This window comes from Diorhabda carinulata, chromosome 3 (genome assembly GCF_026250575.1).
Source record: "Diorhabda carinulata isolate Delta chromosome 3, icDioCari1.1, whole genome shotgun sequence".
Classification (NCBI taxonomy): Eukaryota; Metazoa; Arthropoda; class Insecta; order Coleoptera; family Chrysomelidae; genus Diorhabda; species Diorhabda carinulata.
The window spans coordinates 8,510,349-8,531,753 of record NC_079462.1 but is presented as its reverse complement, the minus strand read 5'-3'; the positions used below and the strand labels follow the sequence as shown (position 1 = coordinate 8,531,753).

The 21,405-nt window shown below is 29.8% G+C and overlaps 1 protein-coding gene across 1 annotated transcript; it reads left to right on the top strand.

Annotated features, from left to right (window-relative positions):
- The first annotated feature begins 3,524 nt into the window (after positions 1-3,524).
- Positions 3,525-20,872, top strand: LOC130891759 (uncharacterized). The gene is made up of 3 exons (XM_057796702.1): positions 3,525-3,702; positions 13,976-14,756; positions 18,160-20,872. Exons 2-3 carry the CDS (start codon positions 13,986-13,988, stop codon positions 18,589-18,591), a joined length of 1,203 nt encoding a protein of 400 aa, XP_057652685.1. The 5' UTR covers positions 3,525-3,702; positions 13,976-13,985; the 3' UTR covers positions 18,592-20,872.
- Positions 20,873-21,405: the final 533 nt, after the last annotated feature.

The following is a 21,405-nucleotide window of genomic DNA, read 5'->3' as shown; positions in this document are numbered from 1 at the left end:
AATGAGAAATAATTGAGTGCCAAACACGGACGAACGTCGGATGACCCATCAATTGGATGTTTTGACTGTGTGTGATAGCTTGTCGCGGTGTAAAATGATTCCGGTGTACCATTCAGAATTAACCATTCTACGTTGCAACGATGGTTAGATTTGGTTCGTCTTGAAAGACCCATACAGTCGACTGTTGTTTAGTTTCGGGATTCTGTGCATAGATCCATAATTCGTCGTCTGTCACGATCTAATAGACTTTTGTAACACAACGATTTTACTTTTTCAGCATTTCTTTACTCTAATCGACCCGATCTTTTTTTGAGCGATTGTCAAATTATGCGGTATTCAACGCCAAATGTTCATACAATATTGAATATATGTGAGAGAAACTAATGTCCAAGTATGACTCAATCTCACTGTGTGTCACATGACGGTCTTGCAATATCAGTTTACGCACAGCATCGATGTTTTCAGGTACAACAGCATCAGACCACCTTTACTAAATTGGCTGCTGTTTAATCAAAGTCGAAAATATTGGCGATTTGATTAAATTTTTGTAACCAACATTAATGTTTCAAGTATCTGTCAACAGCTCAAAGAGTACTTATTCGCACACATTCTGAGTACTTCCATTATTAAAAATGTCAAACTTAATGATGGCAATGTCATATTTGACATATTTAACATATGCGTTAAAAGATTCTGGATTACATTTCAGCCATTTTAGTTCAAATTTGACAATCGTATAAGTAAGTCGTTATGAAAAAATAAGGAAACAACAGAAGAGTATTGGGCATCGATACTTGATAAGATAAAAGAAGACACTGCAAAAGTAACCGCATTTGAAAAAAGTACTTTTACATCGCACCTTCTCATGGCTAAACTTCACGAATTGCACAACGTATTTTGGCTCCTAGAGATTTTTTCTTCTTTTTTACCTAGAAGATTCACTAGAAGGTAAACGTCTATTCTGAGAAGAAGAACGGCAACTATTATTTGGCTTAACTAAGTGTATAGATTCAAAAGGATACTATGTTGTGAAATGAAAATGAGTATGGAAAAAAAGGCTTGAAAGGAGAACCGGTTCTGATCATTTTAATTATTTATTATAATTCATAGTTAAAAGCATATTTCTTACTGGGTTACTCTAACTTTTTTATTTTTATTTATATTATTATTTAACTAAATAATTTTTTTATACCACGAATATATATACTTCGTATATTTAATTACCATGGCACAGTACATGATCTACGTGAATTACAGTTCAAAATATCAATACATGGAAAAAAAAAATTCTTAGAACGTCCACGACTTATATGAGCACATTCTTTTTGTTGCGTCGCTAAAAATTTGTTTTAACAATCTAAGTTTCATCTATGCATAGTAAACCAAACTGACCGAGAGGTTTGAAAAAGTACAGTGCATACAATTAATGCTAGTCTTAAGTAGCATAAACTATAACTACACCAATGATGATTCAAAAATCAATCAAATGAAATTTGTCTTCGACAACAATACTAACTATATTAAACATTAATGAGACTATCTCTGACGCTTTAGAATTAACTAATGAATAAATTTGAACCTTACCTTCTTTTAAACTTTTCATTGTCAATTCTGTGAGTAACTAAATACGAAGAGTATTTCAATCGATCATTGGAGATTGAATGATAGTTATAATCATGTTAATTTTTATCTTAACAAAAAATATGTCAAATAATGAACGGTGAAATTTTTATCAGAGATACTGATTGGAATAGATACCTAACTAAAAAAAAATCTTGTATGACAATGTTACGATTAGTATAAAAAATCCCAATTTAAAGAGGTTTATTTGGAAATGTTTGAATTTCTTAAGCAGAATGCTTCCTTAAAATTTACCTGTAGTATGGTAGTACATTAATCAATATTATGATATACGAGGGCCTGTCAATACCACCAATATTAAGTAGTAGATTTGATGCAGTTGAATGACAGCTATCAAAAGTGAATAGTGATATATACAATTTGCTACTGAAATATAAAGAGAATATGTCTACACAATGATCGACTTTTATTTCTAGGTAGATTTAAGTTAATAACAAAGTGTACTGCAAATTTGTTGATATAAATCTATCACTACCAGCTCTATTTCGAGAATTTGAAAGAGAACGAATATCGCTTGCTGATAAGCAAGTTTTCTGCCGATAAAAGTAAGAGAGCATGATTTAATGAGAAACTATTACATCTATTAATTGAGGCGACTCTTGGTCTTAGATCCGTAACACCAAATTCTATTTAATATGAAATTTTCCATGTGACAAAAATTGATATTCGTTAGTTGCCACATGTACACTTTTCTTAATAGTAATTAGTACGATTTCTGTTAATTCTTTAATCCAAATAAACATTTACGTGGTCGATGTTTTGGAATGGAGGATAAAAAAAAGGAATCCATCATTTTTTGATATTCTTTAAGCCTTAAAGTTATAGAATATTCGGTTGAAAAAGTACATTGAACATAAATAAAATCATTCCTCTGTAAAGACTTAGTTTCTTGTGTAACAAAATATATAGCGTGATTCTTGTATTTGAGAAAATTTTGACAACAATTAATATAATGCGCTTGATTCATCTGAAGACCTACTACTAAAAACATAAATAAATCTTAACATACTAATTTATTTAAACACGCCGTTTATTTGTCTATCCCGATGTGTTAGAGATGACATCAGATTATTTACTGACTACTACTATGGATAAATCATTCTGTAAACAAATAGGAAAGCTCCATTATATTATAACGAGGCTATTTAATACAGGACATCTAATGAAAAACCAATAATATAGCATCGAAATAAATCTTCATGCCAATCTGTAGAATCTGAAACAATTTCTTGGAATAGTTTAAATGATTTCCAATATTCAATAATTTTCATAAATGATAACAATTGTACCAATAAGTTCGATATAAAATTAGAAAATGGTTTCCAGTAAAAAATAGTGCGGCGAGGTGACTGTAAGTGTGCGTTCATATTGGCGATGATCAAGCGGTGAGCGATGCCGGTTTCGCGATGTCATCGCGCGCGTTGTCCTGTTCGCATTGGTTAAGCGTCGTTTTAGTTATATTCCAGCTTTCGAACCAAAAGGTCGTAATGAATTTAGTATCCAAACAATTCTTATAGAAAGTACTCGACTGCGAAGGCTAATTTTAAAGAAAAGCAAAAAAATAGAAGGCGTTCATATTAAATATAATGGATATGCAATACAACAAAACTTTTAGGTAATATACACATATTTTTATTTACCTGAAACTCCTACAATTTGTGATACTTCATCCCATAATTTTGCTACCATTTTCTTGTCTTTGTAGGAACGGTGTCTATCATTCCAAAGGGCTGGACTCATCTGTAAACCAGAGAGAAGCTGGGAAGTGACTTCGTCTCTTCAAATGGCATGTTAGAAAGTTTAGATGAAGAAACATCTGTCTTATATGTGGAACGGACAAAATTAATCTTACACATGGACTGTACTATGAGACAATTTGTTGTACTACTGAAAATTTGGTAAATTAAAGCTCTACCTTGAAACTAGAAATATCAAACCAGGTTTTTATATTTTGTTTTCTTTCTACTTCGCTCATTTTTATAATATATAGATATATTTTGAAATTTTCATTTCCAAGCTGAAGCTGTTACAATCATTGCCCTATTGTGCTAGAAGAATTTTGTAAGTATTATTTTTCACTTCTATTTCTTTACTTTGCCTCGGTGTTTGATTTAAGTACTCAAACACCACAAATGCTTCTAAAAAAAACATTTGAAATCGACGTATTTTTTATCTCGTATATTTTGTTGTAATTAAAAAATCTTCCATCAGAATACTTTTTTAATCTAAAAAGATCTATTTATAATGTTAAATAATGTAATCATTTATGTATTCTAAAATTGGCCACAATTAAAATTGCATTATTTTTTATTCTATTCGTATGAATTTGATGAAAAAATCGAATTAGGTGAAGTGGAATTCTTTTTCATACTTAAAATTAATAATTTCTTTTCATTTAATGAATAGATATTTGTGTTTTACTCATGTAATAAAAAATTGTTTAATGGAATATTTTAATATACTGGTATTCTAAATTATATTGGATTTATATCGATTATAATTTTAGTAAAAAAAGTGTGTAGATGAATACATTTTAATTAGAAAAACTTTACCATCTATTTATTAAAAGCATGAATATGAAGAGGTTAATCAAAAACAATTATAATTATGTACCAGTTGTCTCATTCTTTTATATAATTTTCTATTAACACGAAAACTTCTACTATTAAGTCGAAATATTTTAGTTTAGTAACTCTTCTGGAGCTGGTGGTATTATTGTCGTAATAGGCTCCAGGAGGTCATTTTGCAATACCCAATAATCAGCTCTTCTCAAATATCCCGTGTCCCAGTTACAATTATTATAAAAACTGTAGAGAACTAAATTCCCTTCTACTTTTAGTTAAAAGATTATTAAGGTCAACCTCAACACTCTTTATAAAGTCTATAAATCATTAAAATTCGTATAACTTTGAAAAATTCCTAATCATTAATTAATAAATACTCTATTATTATATAATATATTCTAATTTATTTTAATTATTATTTCAGTAAAGAAAGTATGTGAGTGAATAAATAAAATTGATTTAGAAAAACTTCTATTTATTTAAAGATGTAGAGAGTTTTCAACTTTTCCTTTTCATCATCTCCTGTTCGCTCCAAAATTCCTATTAACTACCATCATTTTCGTTTTGAATGATATTGAATTTCAGATTTTCGAGTAATTCAGGGTTAAACTACAATCAATTTTGAAAAATATTGTTTTCAATAACTCTTCCAGGAATTCATTTTGCAGTACTCAGCCCCGTTTATGAAGTTATGTTATTTTATAACCAATTTGAAGTTGATGGCACATCTATAGTAGGGTGATTCATTTCCGAAAGAAAATATCTTTTTTCGGTGATCAATCAAAATAATCATCTACATATAGAAAAAAAATCTCACCAAGTTTGAAGTCTTAATATCAATTTTAAGTACTTCGAAATGGATGTAAAAAAAATTTGTTTTCAAATTTCTAATACTTTTTACAATAATTAGTGTGATAGACCTTTTAGGCCCTTCGAAATCGCTTGTGCTTTAACGATTCCTATTGGTGATCCAGAACGAGTTATACTTGTTGAGGACTTTTGTTTCTCTATGTAGGTTAATATTTTTCTGGAGCACCAAAAAAAAATCGGAAATGAATCAAACTAAAGGGGTTTCTTGAAACTATGATCATGTTAATCTAATCATCATATGAATGTTCTGAAAATATTCCGTTTAATATCATTCGGAAACTGAATTACGCGATTATCTCAATTGTTTTTCAAATTCCATCCTACGACTTCCGAGATTATTTCAACAATCATACCATACTTCATGGTATTATTATTACTTTACTTCAGATTATTATTAGAAAGTAACAGTTCCTAGATTACCAACTTTCCTTTACATGTTGATATACTTTTTCAACAATGCCAACAACAGCATCTTTCAATTTAATCATTCTGTAATTGTACTAAAATTTATGCCGAAAAATTTCGAGTACATTTTCTTCTTATTCTCTCTGCTTTACATTCGATTCTTTCTACGTCTTGTATGTCCTGCTTGACTTCTTGTAGCCTTTTTCCTTTAGGTGCACTTTTTCGCCCCATTTCGTACTCTCTGTTTACTGGGTTCTAAATTCGTCTCTCATCATTTTTGCTTTACTTCTTTTGTTTCCTGCTTTGTTCTTTTCTAGGCAAAGGTGTTTATTTCAACCATCACCTTTTGAATTCCTTTCAGTTCCTCTTCAATTCATGAGTTTGTATATTATTTTCCGTTAGGCTCGGTTCTATTTCATATTCTCAAATTATCTGCTATTTTCGTCGATGCTTTTAAAAACAAGGTGTTTCGGGAATGAGTAGATGACGTGACATGAAAAAATTTCTCATATGACTCCTCGTTTCTGAGTTATAGCGTTTAAAGTTGCGAAATCAGAACTTATATTTGAGTATATTTTCTAAATTCTACATTCGAACCCTATGAATTTTTATTGGATGATTATGTATGTCCTAGTATCTGAAGGCCAGGGACGACTCATGCCCAATGATAAACAATCCGTAACTTTTACAAGGACAACCTGTACAATCTAAAGATAGCGATAATGAATTTATTAATCGATTTTTAACGGTACTTTTTGTTTAACTCGATAAAACTTATATTATAGTTTAGAAGATATGTAGATTTTTAAATCGTTGTACATGCCAAGGAACACATTTTTCATTTCCAGTTCATCAGTTTCATCTATTTGAGCATGTTCATTTATAATGCTTATATTTTAATATTTCCATTTGCTTTGTTTCCTGAAGGGTTAGCATATCTATATTGTATATATTAGCAAGCTTTTCTTCTAGTTCTTTGACTCCAGCTCTTCTATTTTTTTTTCATGTACTCCCATCTCTAGTCAATACCTTCAACCATCATTTTGTTGTAGCCGAGTTTTATTGTTTTTCTTTTTAGTTTAATATTTTCTGTTTCTGTTTAGTTTGGTTTTGTTTTTGGAAATCTTCTGTTATTTTTTAGCATATTCTTCGGTTTGTTAAATTTTTCTTCAAACACTTTCCTTTGTTCGCATATTGCAGTACAGTTAGTAACTTTTAATTTATTTACTCTAGCATTCGAGTTTTCGAAGAAATTGATTTGTTATCGACCTCCACTACACTCTGTCGAAGAATTCAATAAAACTCCAGTTTCGTTGCTCAAAGTTCCTCTATCTATCTACACTCTACAATTTTTATAATCAAAATAAATTTTGTGAACTTTGTGGTGATATTAACCTTTATATTCGCTATTCTACAGCTGCCAAGTTGGAGTTTAACCACCCCAAAGGACTGAACCAGGGCATCACAAACAAAACATCAAATTTACCTTCAATATTTAGGAATTAAATTGAGGATGCACCATTCCGTCTGCCCATAGATAAGTCCCAGTTCTTATCTTTCATATGTAGAAATCTGAGTTATTCTTAATTTAAAACTGCTTTTTATTCGTTGAACTCTTTTGGATATATTATTTGTTTAATAAATTTCTCTGTAGCTGAATTTTTGTTGTGTTTTATCAATATCGAAAATTTCGTTTTGTATCAATTTAATTTTTCTCCGTATTATTTTGATATTTATATTTTCATTCGTATTATACTGAGAAGCAATATACAATACAAAATTCGCTTCGTTTGTAGGTAGAGCAACTATTTTATTTAACAGGTTCTAGGAGATTTTTTGGTTGAATTTATTTTAATTCATTCCATTTTATTTTCTATTTTCGATAAATTGTTAAGGTATTTTCGTTTTTGTCGTTCCGTTTTAAAAACTTGAATAATTAATCGATTTTGGAAACGTTTGCTGTTTCTTCTGTCCATTCATTTTTTGTGAAAACTGATACTTTAAATATACCCAGTTTGTCATAATATGTACCTGCCCTTGATACAGTTCAGGAAAAGGGACGGCTGTTTACTGGTTTGTGAGCCTATGAAAAGAAAATCATAGTTTTTTATTTCCATCCTTGATGAATTTCATGCAATTTGATGCAATTTCATTTTATTTGGATGAGATACTGCTTGACTTTGACTATTGAATGTTCGTAGTTGTTCTCTTCCTCTACTACTTGTACGAGAACCTCTATAAGTATTCCTTCGACCTCTAAATTGTCCTCTGAATTGTTTTGAATGACACTGCAATTTTATGGACAAATTTCCCACATTTATAGTAGTTATAATGTTGTGCTTCAAAAGATGCCTCTAAATGGTCAATATTTTGAACCTGTTTTGTTTTAAGCTTCATTTCTTCATCTAGTAAGTAGGATTTCACAAAGTTCATGGTGACTATACTGTTCATTGTTTCTTTGGCTGTAATTACCGAGTCATACTCTTCATTAACGAGTTAATAAACGATGACATACTTTGTCTTCTTCTTCTTCTACTTGTGACCCTATGCTTTCTAGCTCTCTAAGTATTGAATCAAAAATCTGAATATTATCCTGTAGCTTTCCTCATTTCTTTTTGTGTTTAAGCGTACAAGTCTTTTCTTCAGTGTAAGTTTAGTAAAAAAGCATCTACTTTGGAATATATTTTCTAAGGATTTGATCATCATCATCATTTTTTGTTTCCAATATATCTTCTAATTGCTTCTTAGCTAGTAGTGCCCAACGCTGAAATTCCATTCATTTTGGCTCTTGGAAGTTTTGCTTCTAGTTCAACTTTTCTCTGTTAAGTAATAGTGATTTTAATAATTATTTTTATACACTTCTTATCTGGTGCGTGAGGCCATAATCTGTTGCGATAATTTTTGTTGTTGGTGCTTGGGAACAATAAATAACATTATGTACTTATTTCAACTTTCTTATTTTTTATTATTCACTTGACAACTAGAAGTTATGTTATGTGTATTAAGCTGAACTCTTCTTATTTACATAATCTGGCACAAAACTACAATGTCTTAATCCCCAGTCATCTGCAAACTACTCCTGGAGTAAAGTTAGAAAATCCAACACGATAATTAAGCAAACCGTAAACAAGTCAAAATTAACTTCAGCTTTTTCACCTTCAGTTACTGATTGGCAAGCTTATTCAAGTGTCAGAGATTTTTTATCTTCCGTATATTACAGTGGAAACTCGATTAACCGGAATAATTGTTGTCGTTAGGGATTCGGATAATCGAAAGTCCAGATAATCGAAATTACGGATAATCGAATGTATGAAGAAAAGTACATAGAATATAGATTATAGAATAATAATAATTTAATAATAAGTTGAAAATATTTGGTAATTGGCATTTGAAGTTTAATAATAGTAATATTTATTTATGAATAATGATATAATTAATCAAAAATAATAATAATTTAATAATAAGTTGAAAATATTTGGTAATTGGCATTTGAAGTTTAATAATAGTAATATTTATTTTTAAATAATGATATTATTACTTAAAAATAATAATAAATTAATAAAAAAATGAAAATATTTGGTAATAGGCATTTGAAGTTTAATAAAAGTGATATTTATTTATGAATAATGATTTTATTATTCGAAAATAATAATAATTTAATAATAAGTTGAATATATTTGGTAATTGGCATTTGAAGTTTAATAATAGTAATATTTATTTATAAATAATGATATTATTATTCAAAAATAATAATAATTTAATAATAAGTTGAAAATATTTGGTAATTGGCATTTGAAGTTTAATAATAGTGATATTTATTTATGAATAATAATAATATTATTCAAAAATAATAATAATTTAATAATAAGTTGAAAATATTTGGTAATTGGCATTTGAAGTTTAATAATAGTAATATTTATTTATAAATAATGATATTATTATTCAAAAATAATAATAATTTAATAATAAGTTGAAAATATTTGGTAATAGGCATTTGAAGTTTAATAAAAGTGATATTTATTTATGAATAATGATTTTATTATTCGAAAATAATAATAATTTAATAATAAGTTGAATATATTTGGTAATTGGCATTTGAAGTTCAATAATAGTAATATTTATTTATAAATAATGATATTATTATTCAAAAATAATAATAATTTAATAATAAGTTGAAAATATTTGGTAATTGGCATTTGAAGTTTAATAATAGTGATATTTATTTATGAATAATAATAATATTATTCAAAAATAATAATAATTTAATAATAAGTTGAAAATATTTGGTAATTGGCATTTGAAGTTTAATAATAGTAATATTTATTTTTAAATAATGATATTATTACTTAAAAATAATAATAAATTAATAATAAAATGAAAATATTTGGTAATAGGCATTTGAAGTTTAATAAAAGTGATATTTATTCATGAATAATGATTTTATTATTCGAAAATAATAATAATTTAATAATAAGTTGAAAATATTTGGTAATTGGCATTTGAAGTTTAATAATAGTAATATTTATTTTTAAATAATGATATTATTACTTAAAAATAATAATAAATTAATAATAAAATGAAAATATTTGGTAATAGGCATTTGAAGTTTAATAAAAGTGATATTTATTTATGAATAATGATTTTATTATTCGAAAATAATAATAATTTAATAATAAGTTGAAAATATTTGGTAATTGGCATTTGAAGTTTAATAATAGTAATATTTATTTTTAAATAATGATATTATTACTTAAAAATAATAATAAATTAATAATAAAATGAAAATATTTGGTAATTGTCAAATGACGTAAACTACTTTTTCTCTTCATTGATGCTATATTACGAATTCGTTCCAGCTGTAGTAATCTCACAGTATCAGTTTCTGTTTATTTTTCAAACCGTTAGAGAGCTGTTTTCATAACCTGATGTGCTTCATCATGAGATAATTCTAGATCATTTTCCACGTCTAGATTCTCTTGATCGACACTGTCACAAGTGACCCATTCTTTGATATCTTATATTTCATAACTTGGCTCAATATTACTCAATTAACCAATTGGTCGCAGTTGCTAGTCCGGATAATCGCGAACCCGTATAACTGAGAGCCGGATAATCGAGCTTCTACTGTATTATCTTAACAAATATTTATGTTCTCGTTCCCTTTCTTTTGCCAATTCTAAGTCGGAATGTGAGTTCTCTAAAAAGATTAGTAATATTGATTTAGATGTATCTGTCATATCTGTTTCACTTATTCCACCCACGTGGATTTATTTTTGTCTAAAAATATTATCAATTCTGTTACTACCGATATTTGTCCTCTGTTAGTAAACCAAATGATAATCGTCCTCACTTGATTGCCAAAGTTTTGAGTACTGATGTTGGTGCAATAGTTGACACTGGAAGCAACTCTAATGTTTGAGGCTACCAACGCTTTTCCCTTATTCTCCCAATGTACTTATTGAATATGATACCTCTGTACATATCTCTATCGCTGTTGGTGTATCACAGCAATTTATGGGTTTCCCATTTCCGTTACTCACTTATTTTTAATTATACCCTCAATTAATCATTAAGCATGGCTTTTTTGAGTCTATTTAAAATAGATATTAGTTTCATGATTTGTTCTACTCTATTCTGTCCTCCACCTAGCCATAAATACTATTCACTCTATTTCTACTATTACTTCATTGATCGAACTAACTAGCAATTGATCGATACTGGTGATCCAAAGCCAATTGCTCAACGGTAATATCCTTTGTCTCCGATTATGCAAAATCTCGCCTTACAAGTAGTGAATAAGATGTTAAATTCAATCGTCGAACTACCCTTGGTGTTCACCTATCTGAATTGTCCCTAAGGAGTCCAAAAAATATAGAGATTGTTTGGATGGTCGAAAATTATACAAGGTTACCATTTCTGATTCATATCCGTTAACACAAGTTGATATTATTCTTAATAAACTCCGAGACGCAAAGTTTTTAACGTCTAATGACTAGAAAAGGGCTTTTTTGCAAATACCTCTACCTGAATCTTCTCCTCAGAAAACTACTTGCACTGTGTACGGTGTAGAGCTTTTGAATTCGTTACTATTCCATATGAAAATTGTTAATAAATTATGCCTTACGCGCTGAATTCGGCCAATCTCACTTTCTTCTTAAAAAATGTGAATTTTGTCGTCAGTCTCAAATTTTAAGGATTTTCTTGGTTGATAAAAATGGTCTTCGCACAGATAACGATAAAGTCTCTGCTATTTTGAATTATTTCCAAAGAGGAACGTCTCATAGATCCTTTTGTTTAGTACCGTTGATTTATAGAAGATTTTTGTACTATCTATTCCTCGATCACTGATCTTCTCCATGGCAGAGCAGAAGCCAGTTTATTTTTTTGGATCCTGAAGCTGGAAATGCTTTTGACGAAATTAAGACACGTCTTACTCCTCATCCCATTCTTGCAGGACCTGATTTTTCTAAACTGGTGAGACTGGTCGTGGTCTTTATCAAAAATGCTTACGCAAGTTGTACTTTGAGTAAAACTGAAATAAAGTATAGTACAACAAAAAAATAGCTATTGGGTCGAATTTTTGGTGTTGAAAAATTTCGAGGCTATGTTCTCTCGAGACAAACATAGAAAAGGAAGAACTATGGTACCAGGAAGTTATTCTTTGTTATCCCTCTCATCCCAAAGAAGAATTACTACTTCCTGAGGAAGAGTCTCCATCCGGGGAAGTGATGTTACCATTTATATTCTTTATTTGATAACATCATTTTTTCTAGTTCGTTTAAATATGCTTCCGCTGCTAATTTTATCGTTCTCTTGATGTTATACTTCTGGATATTGTTGAAACATATAGACATTCTTTGCATTAATATCTCTTAGTCCTTAGCGACCAATTTTAACCCGCTTATTACCACATGTTTTTTTCTTTACCCAAAACATCTATGGATGGCCTAAGATTAGCCATTTCTTTTCAAATTTGCTTATTTTTCTCCTGTTTTAGTTCCATATTTTAATCATTGCTTCATTGAATTTACTTTGCTCTTCTCGAAATGTCAATATTATACCAGGTAGATTGAAATAAACTAAATCAATTTACGGTAAATTTGATTGACCTTAAATCTTGTCTATCATTCACAGAACATTTATCTTGTTTTATGTATATCATTTATTTGATTAATAATTTTTGGTAGTTCGTGTCTTGAGCTAAGTATTTTTTTAAAATCGTATTCATGATGTTCATTTTTTTCGTGTTTATGTAGAGCAGTCGATGCATTTTTGGTGTATTTGTGACCATTTATTCTGTTCTCCAAGTATTGTGTAGTCATTCCAATATAATTTTTAGGACAATTCAGACATGGTATGGAATATATAATATTTGAGTTTTTAGTGTCTTTAGTTTTGTTTTTTAGTGTAGTGAAAAGTAGTGATAATGTGTGGTGTGATCTATGACTTATATTGATGTTATGTTTTGATAAAATGTATTTCAATTTTTCTGTTAGTTGGTTTTTGTAGGGGAATGCTATATATGTATCTTTTTCTTCACTTGAATTTATTTGTGTAGTTGGATGTATATTGTTGTTGTTGTGTAATTTATATGTGCGTTGTCGGATGATTCTATTAATTTGATTTTCTGGATAATGATTATTTTATTATATGATTATGAGTATTTTTGAGTTTTTTTATTACTCCGGGGTGATATTCTGGAGAAGTTAATCCTATAACGACGCTGTTTTCTTTGTGATTTAGGATGGCATGAGTTATAATTAAGATATCTTCCAGACCATGTTTCTTTTGTAAAATATTCAATTTTTATTTTATTATTGATGTTAATGAGTGTCATGTCTAAGAATAGTTAATTAACGAATTCAATTTTTTTATGGTTTATGCCAGATATCTACTAATAACAACTTTCAGCCCACTCAGAAATGAATTAATTTTTTTTTCTTTCTGAATTTCCTTTGCCGCTCTTAATCCGAACACGTTTGCTGTTAAATTACCGAAAAAAAATATGAGTATTGGTTGCTCCTTCTTATACGTTATTTGATATTTTCTATGAGATTGCTCATTAATTTAGCACCTACTAATGAATGTTGATTTCGATAGATATTATACCTTAACTATTATCTTATAACTATTCTTACTTTTTTGTCCACACTACACACACTCCAACACTTATTATTGGATTAGAACAGTGACTTATTCCAATTTATTTTGCAAGATTTTGAGCAGAGCACCATGCATCAATATTATTATAATAAATTTTGTCATCGTTTTCCCAAGAAATAACACTTTGAAATTAGCAACGCCATCTATTGTTTCATTCAACAACAGTTATGTAACATTCTAAACATTTCTTATAAAAATTAGTTACATGTGAAGTAGAAGAAAATATCAATCAAAATGGCAAAATCAACGACGTCGTCAAATCTCTACATTGGGATAACTGAATACATCATAACTACATACATATAATTTAATGAGTTAATTTATTTTTTCAGCACCTCAAAGATGATATACAACAAAAGTACTGATAAAGTCTTAAACCACATTGCCAAAGATGAGGGATTTACTGATTACAAAATATGTAGTTATGGTCAAATTTCGAAAGGACAAGGTTTAACCGGAGAACTATATTTCGTTAACATCAAATCAGAGGACAATATTAAACAACTCGAGCTCCTCATAAAAGAAGCTACTAAGATAAAGAAAATCAGAGATTATTTCCCAGTAAACGCGCTCTATAAAAATGAAGCTTTGTTTTATAATATCATCTGGCCGAAATTTACTAATCTTCAACAGGACGTTATGGGAAAAATGATTTTTGATAATGTACCTAAATGCTACGGCTCTGAAATTAAACCCGGAGAAGAATGTATAGTTTTAGAGAACTTGAGATCTAAGGGCTTTGAAACGTTTCCTAAGAGTGAATATTTAGATAAAAAAATGTTGGAGATGATTTTCAAAAAATACGGGGAACTTCATGCTTTGTCATTCGCATATAAAATGAAAGATTCAACAAGCTTTGAGGTAACCTGCGGTCAGTTAATACCTTATTGGACTGGTGCCAAGAATATAATACCACTCAAAGTTTCCATACAGACATTGTTCCAGAAATGCGTCAGTTATACATCGAAATACAATTCAAAACTTCAATCAAAAATGGAGAAAATCAATGAAAATCCATTAGATGCATTCATAGATTCAAATTATTACAAAGGAAAATACGGGGTACTTTTGCATGGAGATTGTTGGAGTAACAATATGATGTTCCAATTTGATGTGAGTACACTCTTAATTTTGTAGTACATTCTTAAAAATTTATCTCTAAGTTTTCGATATATTAACTATTTTTCTCAAATAATCTTTCCGGTCATTTATTAACAGATAATAATCTAATTTTTCTCGTTTAAAAATGTCGTTGTATATTTGAGATGTTACGAAACTAATGAAGCTAGATCTGGCATCACATTAAATAACTACCCCCTTAAGTATTCCAAATGATAATTGTTTTCAAGTTTTCAAGTTTGAAAAGTGCAATGATGTAGGTGGTGATTACTTAAAAATAAATAAGATCATTGTAGCTTTTTTGTATCTCAAAACTTATTTTAGCGTGACCTACGTAATACTGGAACTCTAAAACTGGGATAACCTTCAAACCTCTTCAAACAATATACTGAGTCAAATAACTTGAAATTCGCGGTAAACGTCTATGGCATGTGGCTTTTCCAGTCGCGTATTGTCTCATTATCTTATATGAATATAACAAAATGTTAGTTCAAAAATTTGTAAAATACTTTTTCAATACTGTTCACGACAATACTATTCAACAAAAATTAGATATTACAATTTTTTTGAAGAAATTATAATATTTCTTTGGTCACTGCAATTTATGTTAGATTCGATTCTTTTTACCTTCAATCAAAACTTTTGGGTTAGGTTAGGTAAGGTGTAGGTGTCTGTAACGTTTTAAGATAGTTTTCTAAATTCTCATAGGACCATTCATTTCTGAGTTCAGTTTACAATCCATAACTTCTACAGGGACAACCTGTACAATCTAAACATAGCGAAAATGAATTTTTCAATTGATTTATAAACAAAAAGGTACTCGTTGTTTAATTCGATAAAATTTATGGTTTAGGAGATATGTGGATTTTTAGATCGTTGCACATGCCAAGGAAACCGTTCGTCATAAAGAGACATTTTCACCTCATCTACACATTCCCAAAGTCCCAGAACACCCTGTATACTTTTACCTTATATACTTCCATCTTCTTTTTTTAGGTCTCCTATTGTTATTTTAAAGTCGTATCTTTGGGTGCTTCATATTACTTCGGTTATTTTTTCTATTTAAAATGCTTATATTTTGTTGTTTCCATTTGCTTTGTTTCCTGAAGGGTTAGCACATATATATTGTAGTCTGCAATTATTTTATCTAATTATTTTATCTATGCCCTTTTTCACAATGTCTTGCGTTCGCATAAATTGATTATTCTATTTTTTTCAATGATTTCTCTATTCTATTCTCCGTCAAATTTCCTTGCCTGGTCTCTTTAGTTCTTTTTATTAGCAAACTTCTTTTCTAGTTTTTTTGACTTCAGTTCTTCTATTTTTTTTTCATGTACTCCCATCTCTAGTCAATACCATCAACCATCATTGATTTTGTTTTAGCCGAATTTTACTGTCGAACATCTTGTTACTTACTTAAGGAAAAAATTGAAATGTAGAAAAAGTGGAAGTTTATTCTATCGATCATATGTTATATGAAAATGTTATTTTATTTATTAATCTCTTTTTCCTTTCCTTTTTCCTCATTTTCTTTATGCCAGTAATATGATCTTCAATAGTATGTAATACAAATGTTTATTTATTTATTCATTAACTCTCCAAGAAATGTTTGATTGTGTTTTAAAACCTACTATAAGTATTTTCGTACATGTTTATACAATAGAATTATTTTTTAAGACACAACCGTTTCTAGACTCATGGTTTCATTAATCTGATATTTCTATTTTTCAAAATGATTCTTCAAGTACTTGAGTGATATTCTATATCATATACTTAATATTTGAAAAAGCCAATTTAACTCAGTTTCATTCAAATGTTGCTAATACTTTCTACATAATCGTCCATAATATTCTGAAGAGGATTTAGCCGCACGTAATTTGATGGGACTGTTCATTATTTAATGTAGTGGATACTATAAAAGAAATTGTAGATGGCTCCATCTATTGGGTTACCGTCAAACTATGTTTGTGATGTTTCTGGGCAAAAAAAGGTGTAACTAGACACTTTGGAGGGTTCTGAAAAATCGCAGAAGTATTTATAACACAGGAGATCACAGATGGTGTGAGAGAATATTGGAGATACATATCGATCAATAGGAGCAATCTTGAAGGATAAAGAAATATAGATTTGCGAAGTGATACTGACGAAAATATTGTGGTTCAATAAAATTTTTTGTGTAGAATTAACTGGCAATTTTAGCGACCAACTTTACCATATACTTGAATTATTTTTCAACCTTGTATCTTAATCACGAATATCTTTACAAAATCTTCTTATCAAACAAACCCAAGTTCTAAGCAGTTGTCCAAGCTGTTTTAGTAACAGCACCACCTTTTTTTAAGAATCTATAGTCTATACGCACAAGATGTCTTAAAAGAGAGTTCACATTTAAAAAACAATTTTAATAAAAATAAAGAATTTATCAAAAAAATGTAAAACTCCCTATGACGACTCGGCAGGTATTCTCCGTAATTGCTGCCATTAGTAGCCAATAATAGATTTGACATAACCCCACAGATCAAATTCTATAGGTATTAAATCGGTACTACGTGGAGGCCAAATTATGTCATCTCTCCTGAAGCTCAATTTTCACGAACTCGTGGCAGAGATCTATTGAACGTATGTGAAGATGCTCCCTCCTGCTGGTTCTGTGTTGTTTGGTAATAAGTTTTGCATTTCAGATACGAAAATGTCATCTAATGTCTAAATATAATGCTCTGAATTCACTGTAGCTGTACTTCTACTTTCATTTTAAAGAAATTAAAGACCTATAGCGACAATTTTGCTTGTTGGCGTGTCCATTAAGATGAGAATGGGCTTTGTCCGAAAACAAGATGTTGGTAAACGTTGAAGAAGCGTTCATTCATCTGGTTTCCGATGTCAAGACTCTGACCAGCATCCTGAGGCTTCAATTCTTGCATAAACTGGATTTTTTGAGAGTGAATTCACAAATATTTCTATTGAGCGTAATAATGATAATCTATATAAGTTTAAAGCAACAGCTCGATTCCGAATAGACACGTCAGGCTCGTCACAAACAGACCGAGTACCATTGTCTACGTTTTCGTTCGTTCTAAAAGACCTTGAATGCCCGAATTTTGGTTTATCCGGTGTTGATTCAGTTCTCTTCAGACTACTCGACCCATTTTCCAATCTGTGGGCGCCTGGCACATCATTTAAATGGTGAATATTGCAGAAAACCCGACTAAATAGCTAACAGCCAGGCTACCGATTAATATACCTCCGAATTGTTGCGTTTACGAAATAATTAATACTAATGTAAACTTTGTTTTGAGACATCTTATAATATAAATACACAAAGTTTGTAATGTTTCTTATAAATCACTCAATTATATCAAAGCATACGTATATACTAATATTAAGAATTTATTTTCAGTCTCCAAGAAATCCTATTGATATGAAATTCATTGATTTCCAAGTATGCCAAGTGGGTTCGCCCGTCTTTGATTTAGCGTATTCTTTCTATTCAGGGGGTTCAGAAGAAATCTTCAATGAACTCGACCACTTTCTAGAAATTTACAGCAAAAGTTTAACCGATATGTGCCAGCAACTCAACTGTAACAAATACATCAGTTTGGATGAGTTGAAAATAGAATGGAAAGAGTACAGTAAATTTGGATGGATAATGGCATTGATTATTTTAAGGGCCAAATTGGTTAAGGACGAAACAAATCTAGATTTGCTTGTAATGTTGAACGAATTTGAGAAACGGAACTATGAAGCTCATTTGGAAGCAAGCGATGAAGATGAAATTGAGAAAAGAACAATGAGCATACTTAATCATTTAGATAAATGCGGTTATTTGTAAAATTTTATCGTTTATGTTGTTATGTTCAAACTATTTCTTATGTCAAATTTATTGATGTTGTGTATATTATAATAGCAAATGCATAAAGTTCATATAGGAGGCAACAAAACAATATGCCATAACTAAAATTTGAAGCTGACATATTAAATTGTGGCAGTCAATATTTTTATATGATAAATTGTTTTATTGTGTCAAATATTACCTCCACAAAATTAGTAGACATGAAAAAGTGACAACAAAATGCGAATCTCTGGACATATTTGATGTCAAATTATATTTTGTAGCATAGTTTAAAAGGTTTAGAAAGCTCACATTTTAATCTTTGAAAGGAAGTTGTGTGTTTCCTTAAAATCAAATTATTAACATGTGGTTAATTTAGGATATGGAAACTCGCTGGTGCGGGAGGAAAAAATGAGCCGTAGCGTCCTCTGTTGGTTCATGAGCACAACTAATACGTTTACAGATACGGTAGGTAACACTAGGGGCTATGATGTCGAGCCAATCACAGAACAGCATTGACATTTGACATAATATAGTGGATGCGTACACAAAACATACCCAATAAGAATGGTCTAATAGATAGCAGTAGCTACCTATCGGTAACGGTTACGATCGGGAACATGTTGAGCGTTCGCTGTCAACACTTCTTTGTTTTTTGTGTCTTGTTAGTTTATGAAAGGTAAATTTTCAAAACAGAGGCTATTTAGGTTGCTTTTATTGAACTTATAAATTTTACATTAAGTGGTAAATGTGGAGGTACTTTGTCTATTTCAAAGAATTACGAATTGTTTTCACCACTCATCCTCTTTTATATGTATATAAAATTGTCTTTATAATTCAAAACGAATTTATATAGAATAAATCGTGCAGTTCAAACTCCCTTCTCTTAAACGAATTCCATCATTTACAACCTAACCAACATTCCGCAACACAAATTTAGCTCTGCCACTTACCAAACGTGGCGCTAATGTAAAAAAATGTGTCATTACTGTCAATGTCGGTCAACGGCGATCAACGCTTTTGAATTATATTTGACACGGCGTTGGTGGGTGGAGTCCCTTCAATTTGAATAAAAATATCTACAGTTATTTCACTACGATATATTTTAAAATGAACGAAATAGAACCAGACAAATTTTTTAAACATAGATGAATTGTAGGGTCTATGTTCCTGCATAACATCTTCGAGGAATTAAATAGATCCAATCTATCTAGTAAAAATGGTTAGACCAACAAATTTTATGGATATCATTTGTTCTGACTGAAAAGACCGTGACTAGAGTATCTTGTATATTTAATATCTCATTTTTCGTGATGATTTATCTTAATAGTAAACTGTAGTACTAATTTGAAAAAAGACACATAATTTTACTTTGTACTCAAAAGGCTATAGTTTTTGGTGCCCTAATCAATCTCTACTCCACAATTATTATAGATTAACCTATTTCTTTATGTTTTATTGAGCGAATAAATATCCACATTATTTTCGTGGAATAAATAGACTATCTCATCACTTCAATCACAGTAAAAGATTTGTACCACACGTATTCTAATTACATCCCAAGTTTTTTCGGAAAATTCATTCAAATATTATTATTTAAAAGCACATTGAATAAAATAGAGTATTTCTAAATTCGTGGAGGTAATTGCTCGTATGAAATTAGGATGTGTCTTTTCTATAATAAAATTTTCTCAGTCCACCCCTTTCCCAGATATCACCCTTAAAAGATGGGATTTCTTTTTTAATTTCAGTAACTAACCACTAACCAATATTCCTATTACATTATAGGGGGATGAAATTAGCAGCCTTCACTTTATTTCATATCAAAACTTTTTTTCTGCTTCCGTTAGTATCTTATGTACTTTATATACACTTTCGAATGTGTAATGAAACATACTTTAAGCAGTAGTGCGTAAAAAACGTATTATTAAGATCTCCGTAGTGTAGTGGTTAGAGTACATGCGGGAGGTCCCAGGTTTAAGTCCACGCTGATACCATCTTTTATTTTTCTACTTAATGTAGTAATAATTATTTTTAAGTGGCATTTATACATGCCGAAGAGAAAAGTTGCCAAATTTAATAACACAACTTCGTCTGTTGTTTTGTTAGTTTGTTCTAGTCTTGATTAAAAAGTTCAAAATATTGATAAATATATAATATATTTTATGAGGAAAATTACGTGTATAAAGGCCTTTTTTGAACTCAAATGATTGTCGACTTGAATTATAAATAACTATTTCAAGATGAAGTTTTATGAAATAAAATTAGATATAACTTAAAATCCTTGTTTTATTGAAAAATATTTTTTATTCTTAAACTTTTTCCCAAAACCAATAGCTGCAGAAAAAACATACACAATAATTCATAATTTTTTCAATAAATTGAGTGGAAAGCAGTAATGTTGGAAATAACCAACTTTAGCCAAAATACATGAACGAAGTCTACGAGTAATGGATTGCCGTACACATTCCAAGGTTTGAGGTGAATTTCTTAAGGTGTTACACACTATTTCTATCCACTATGGGTGTCGTATAGATTAATGATCTAAGGCTACTTATTTCACCCCCGTATAATGTAAATGGAATAATACCCGTGGTTAGTCTTTTGCGTGTGCACACAGAATTTCTAAAATTTTACAAAAAAATAAACAATCAATATTAGTCACCATCTTTTAAGTGTGCTACCTCGGAAAGGGATGGACTGAAGAAGTTTTGTTATATCTTAATTTCATACGAGCAATCACCTCCTAAATTTAATCGCATGAATTTATAAATACCCTTTATTTACACTTGTTAAAACAATCATCACAGTCAA

Bases quoted from the DNA above. Each gene is read 5' to 3' on its own strand.
- LOC130891759 (XM_057796702.1), top strand. From the start codon at position 13,986: ATGATATACAACAAAAGTACTGATAAAGTCTTAAACCACATTGCCAAA. The intron at 14,757-18,159 runs GTGAGTACACTC...ATTTATTTTCAG, and splicing joins ATATGATGTTCCAATTTGAT to TCTCCAAGAAATCCTATTGA.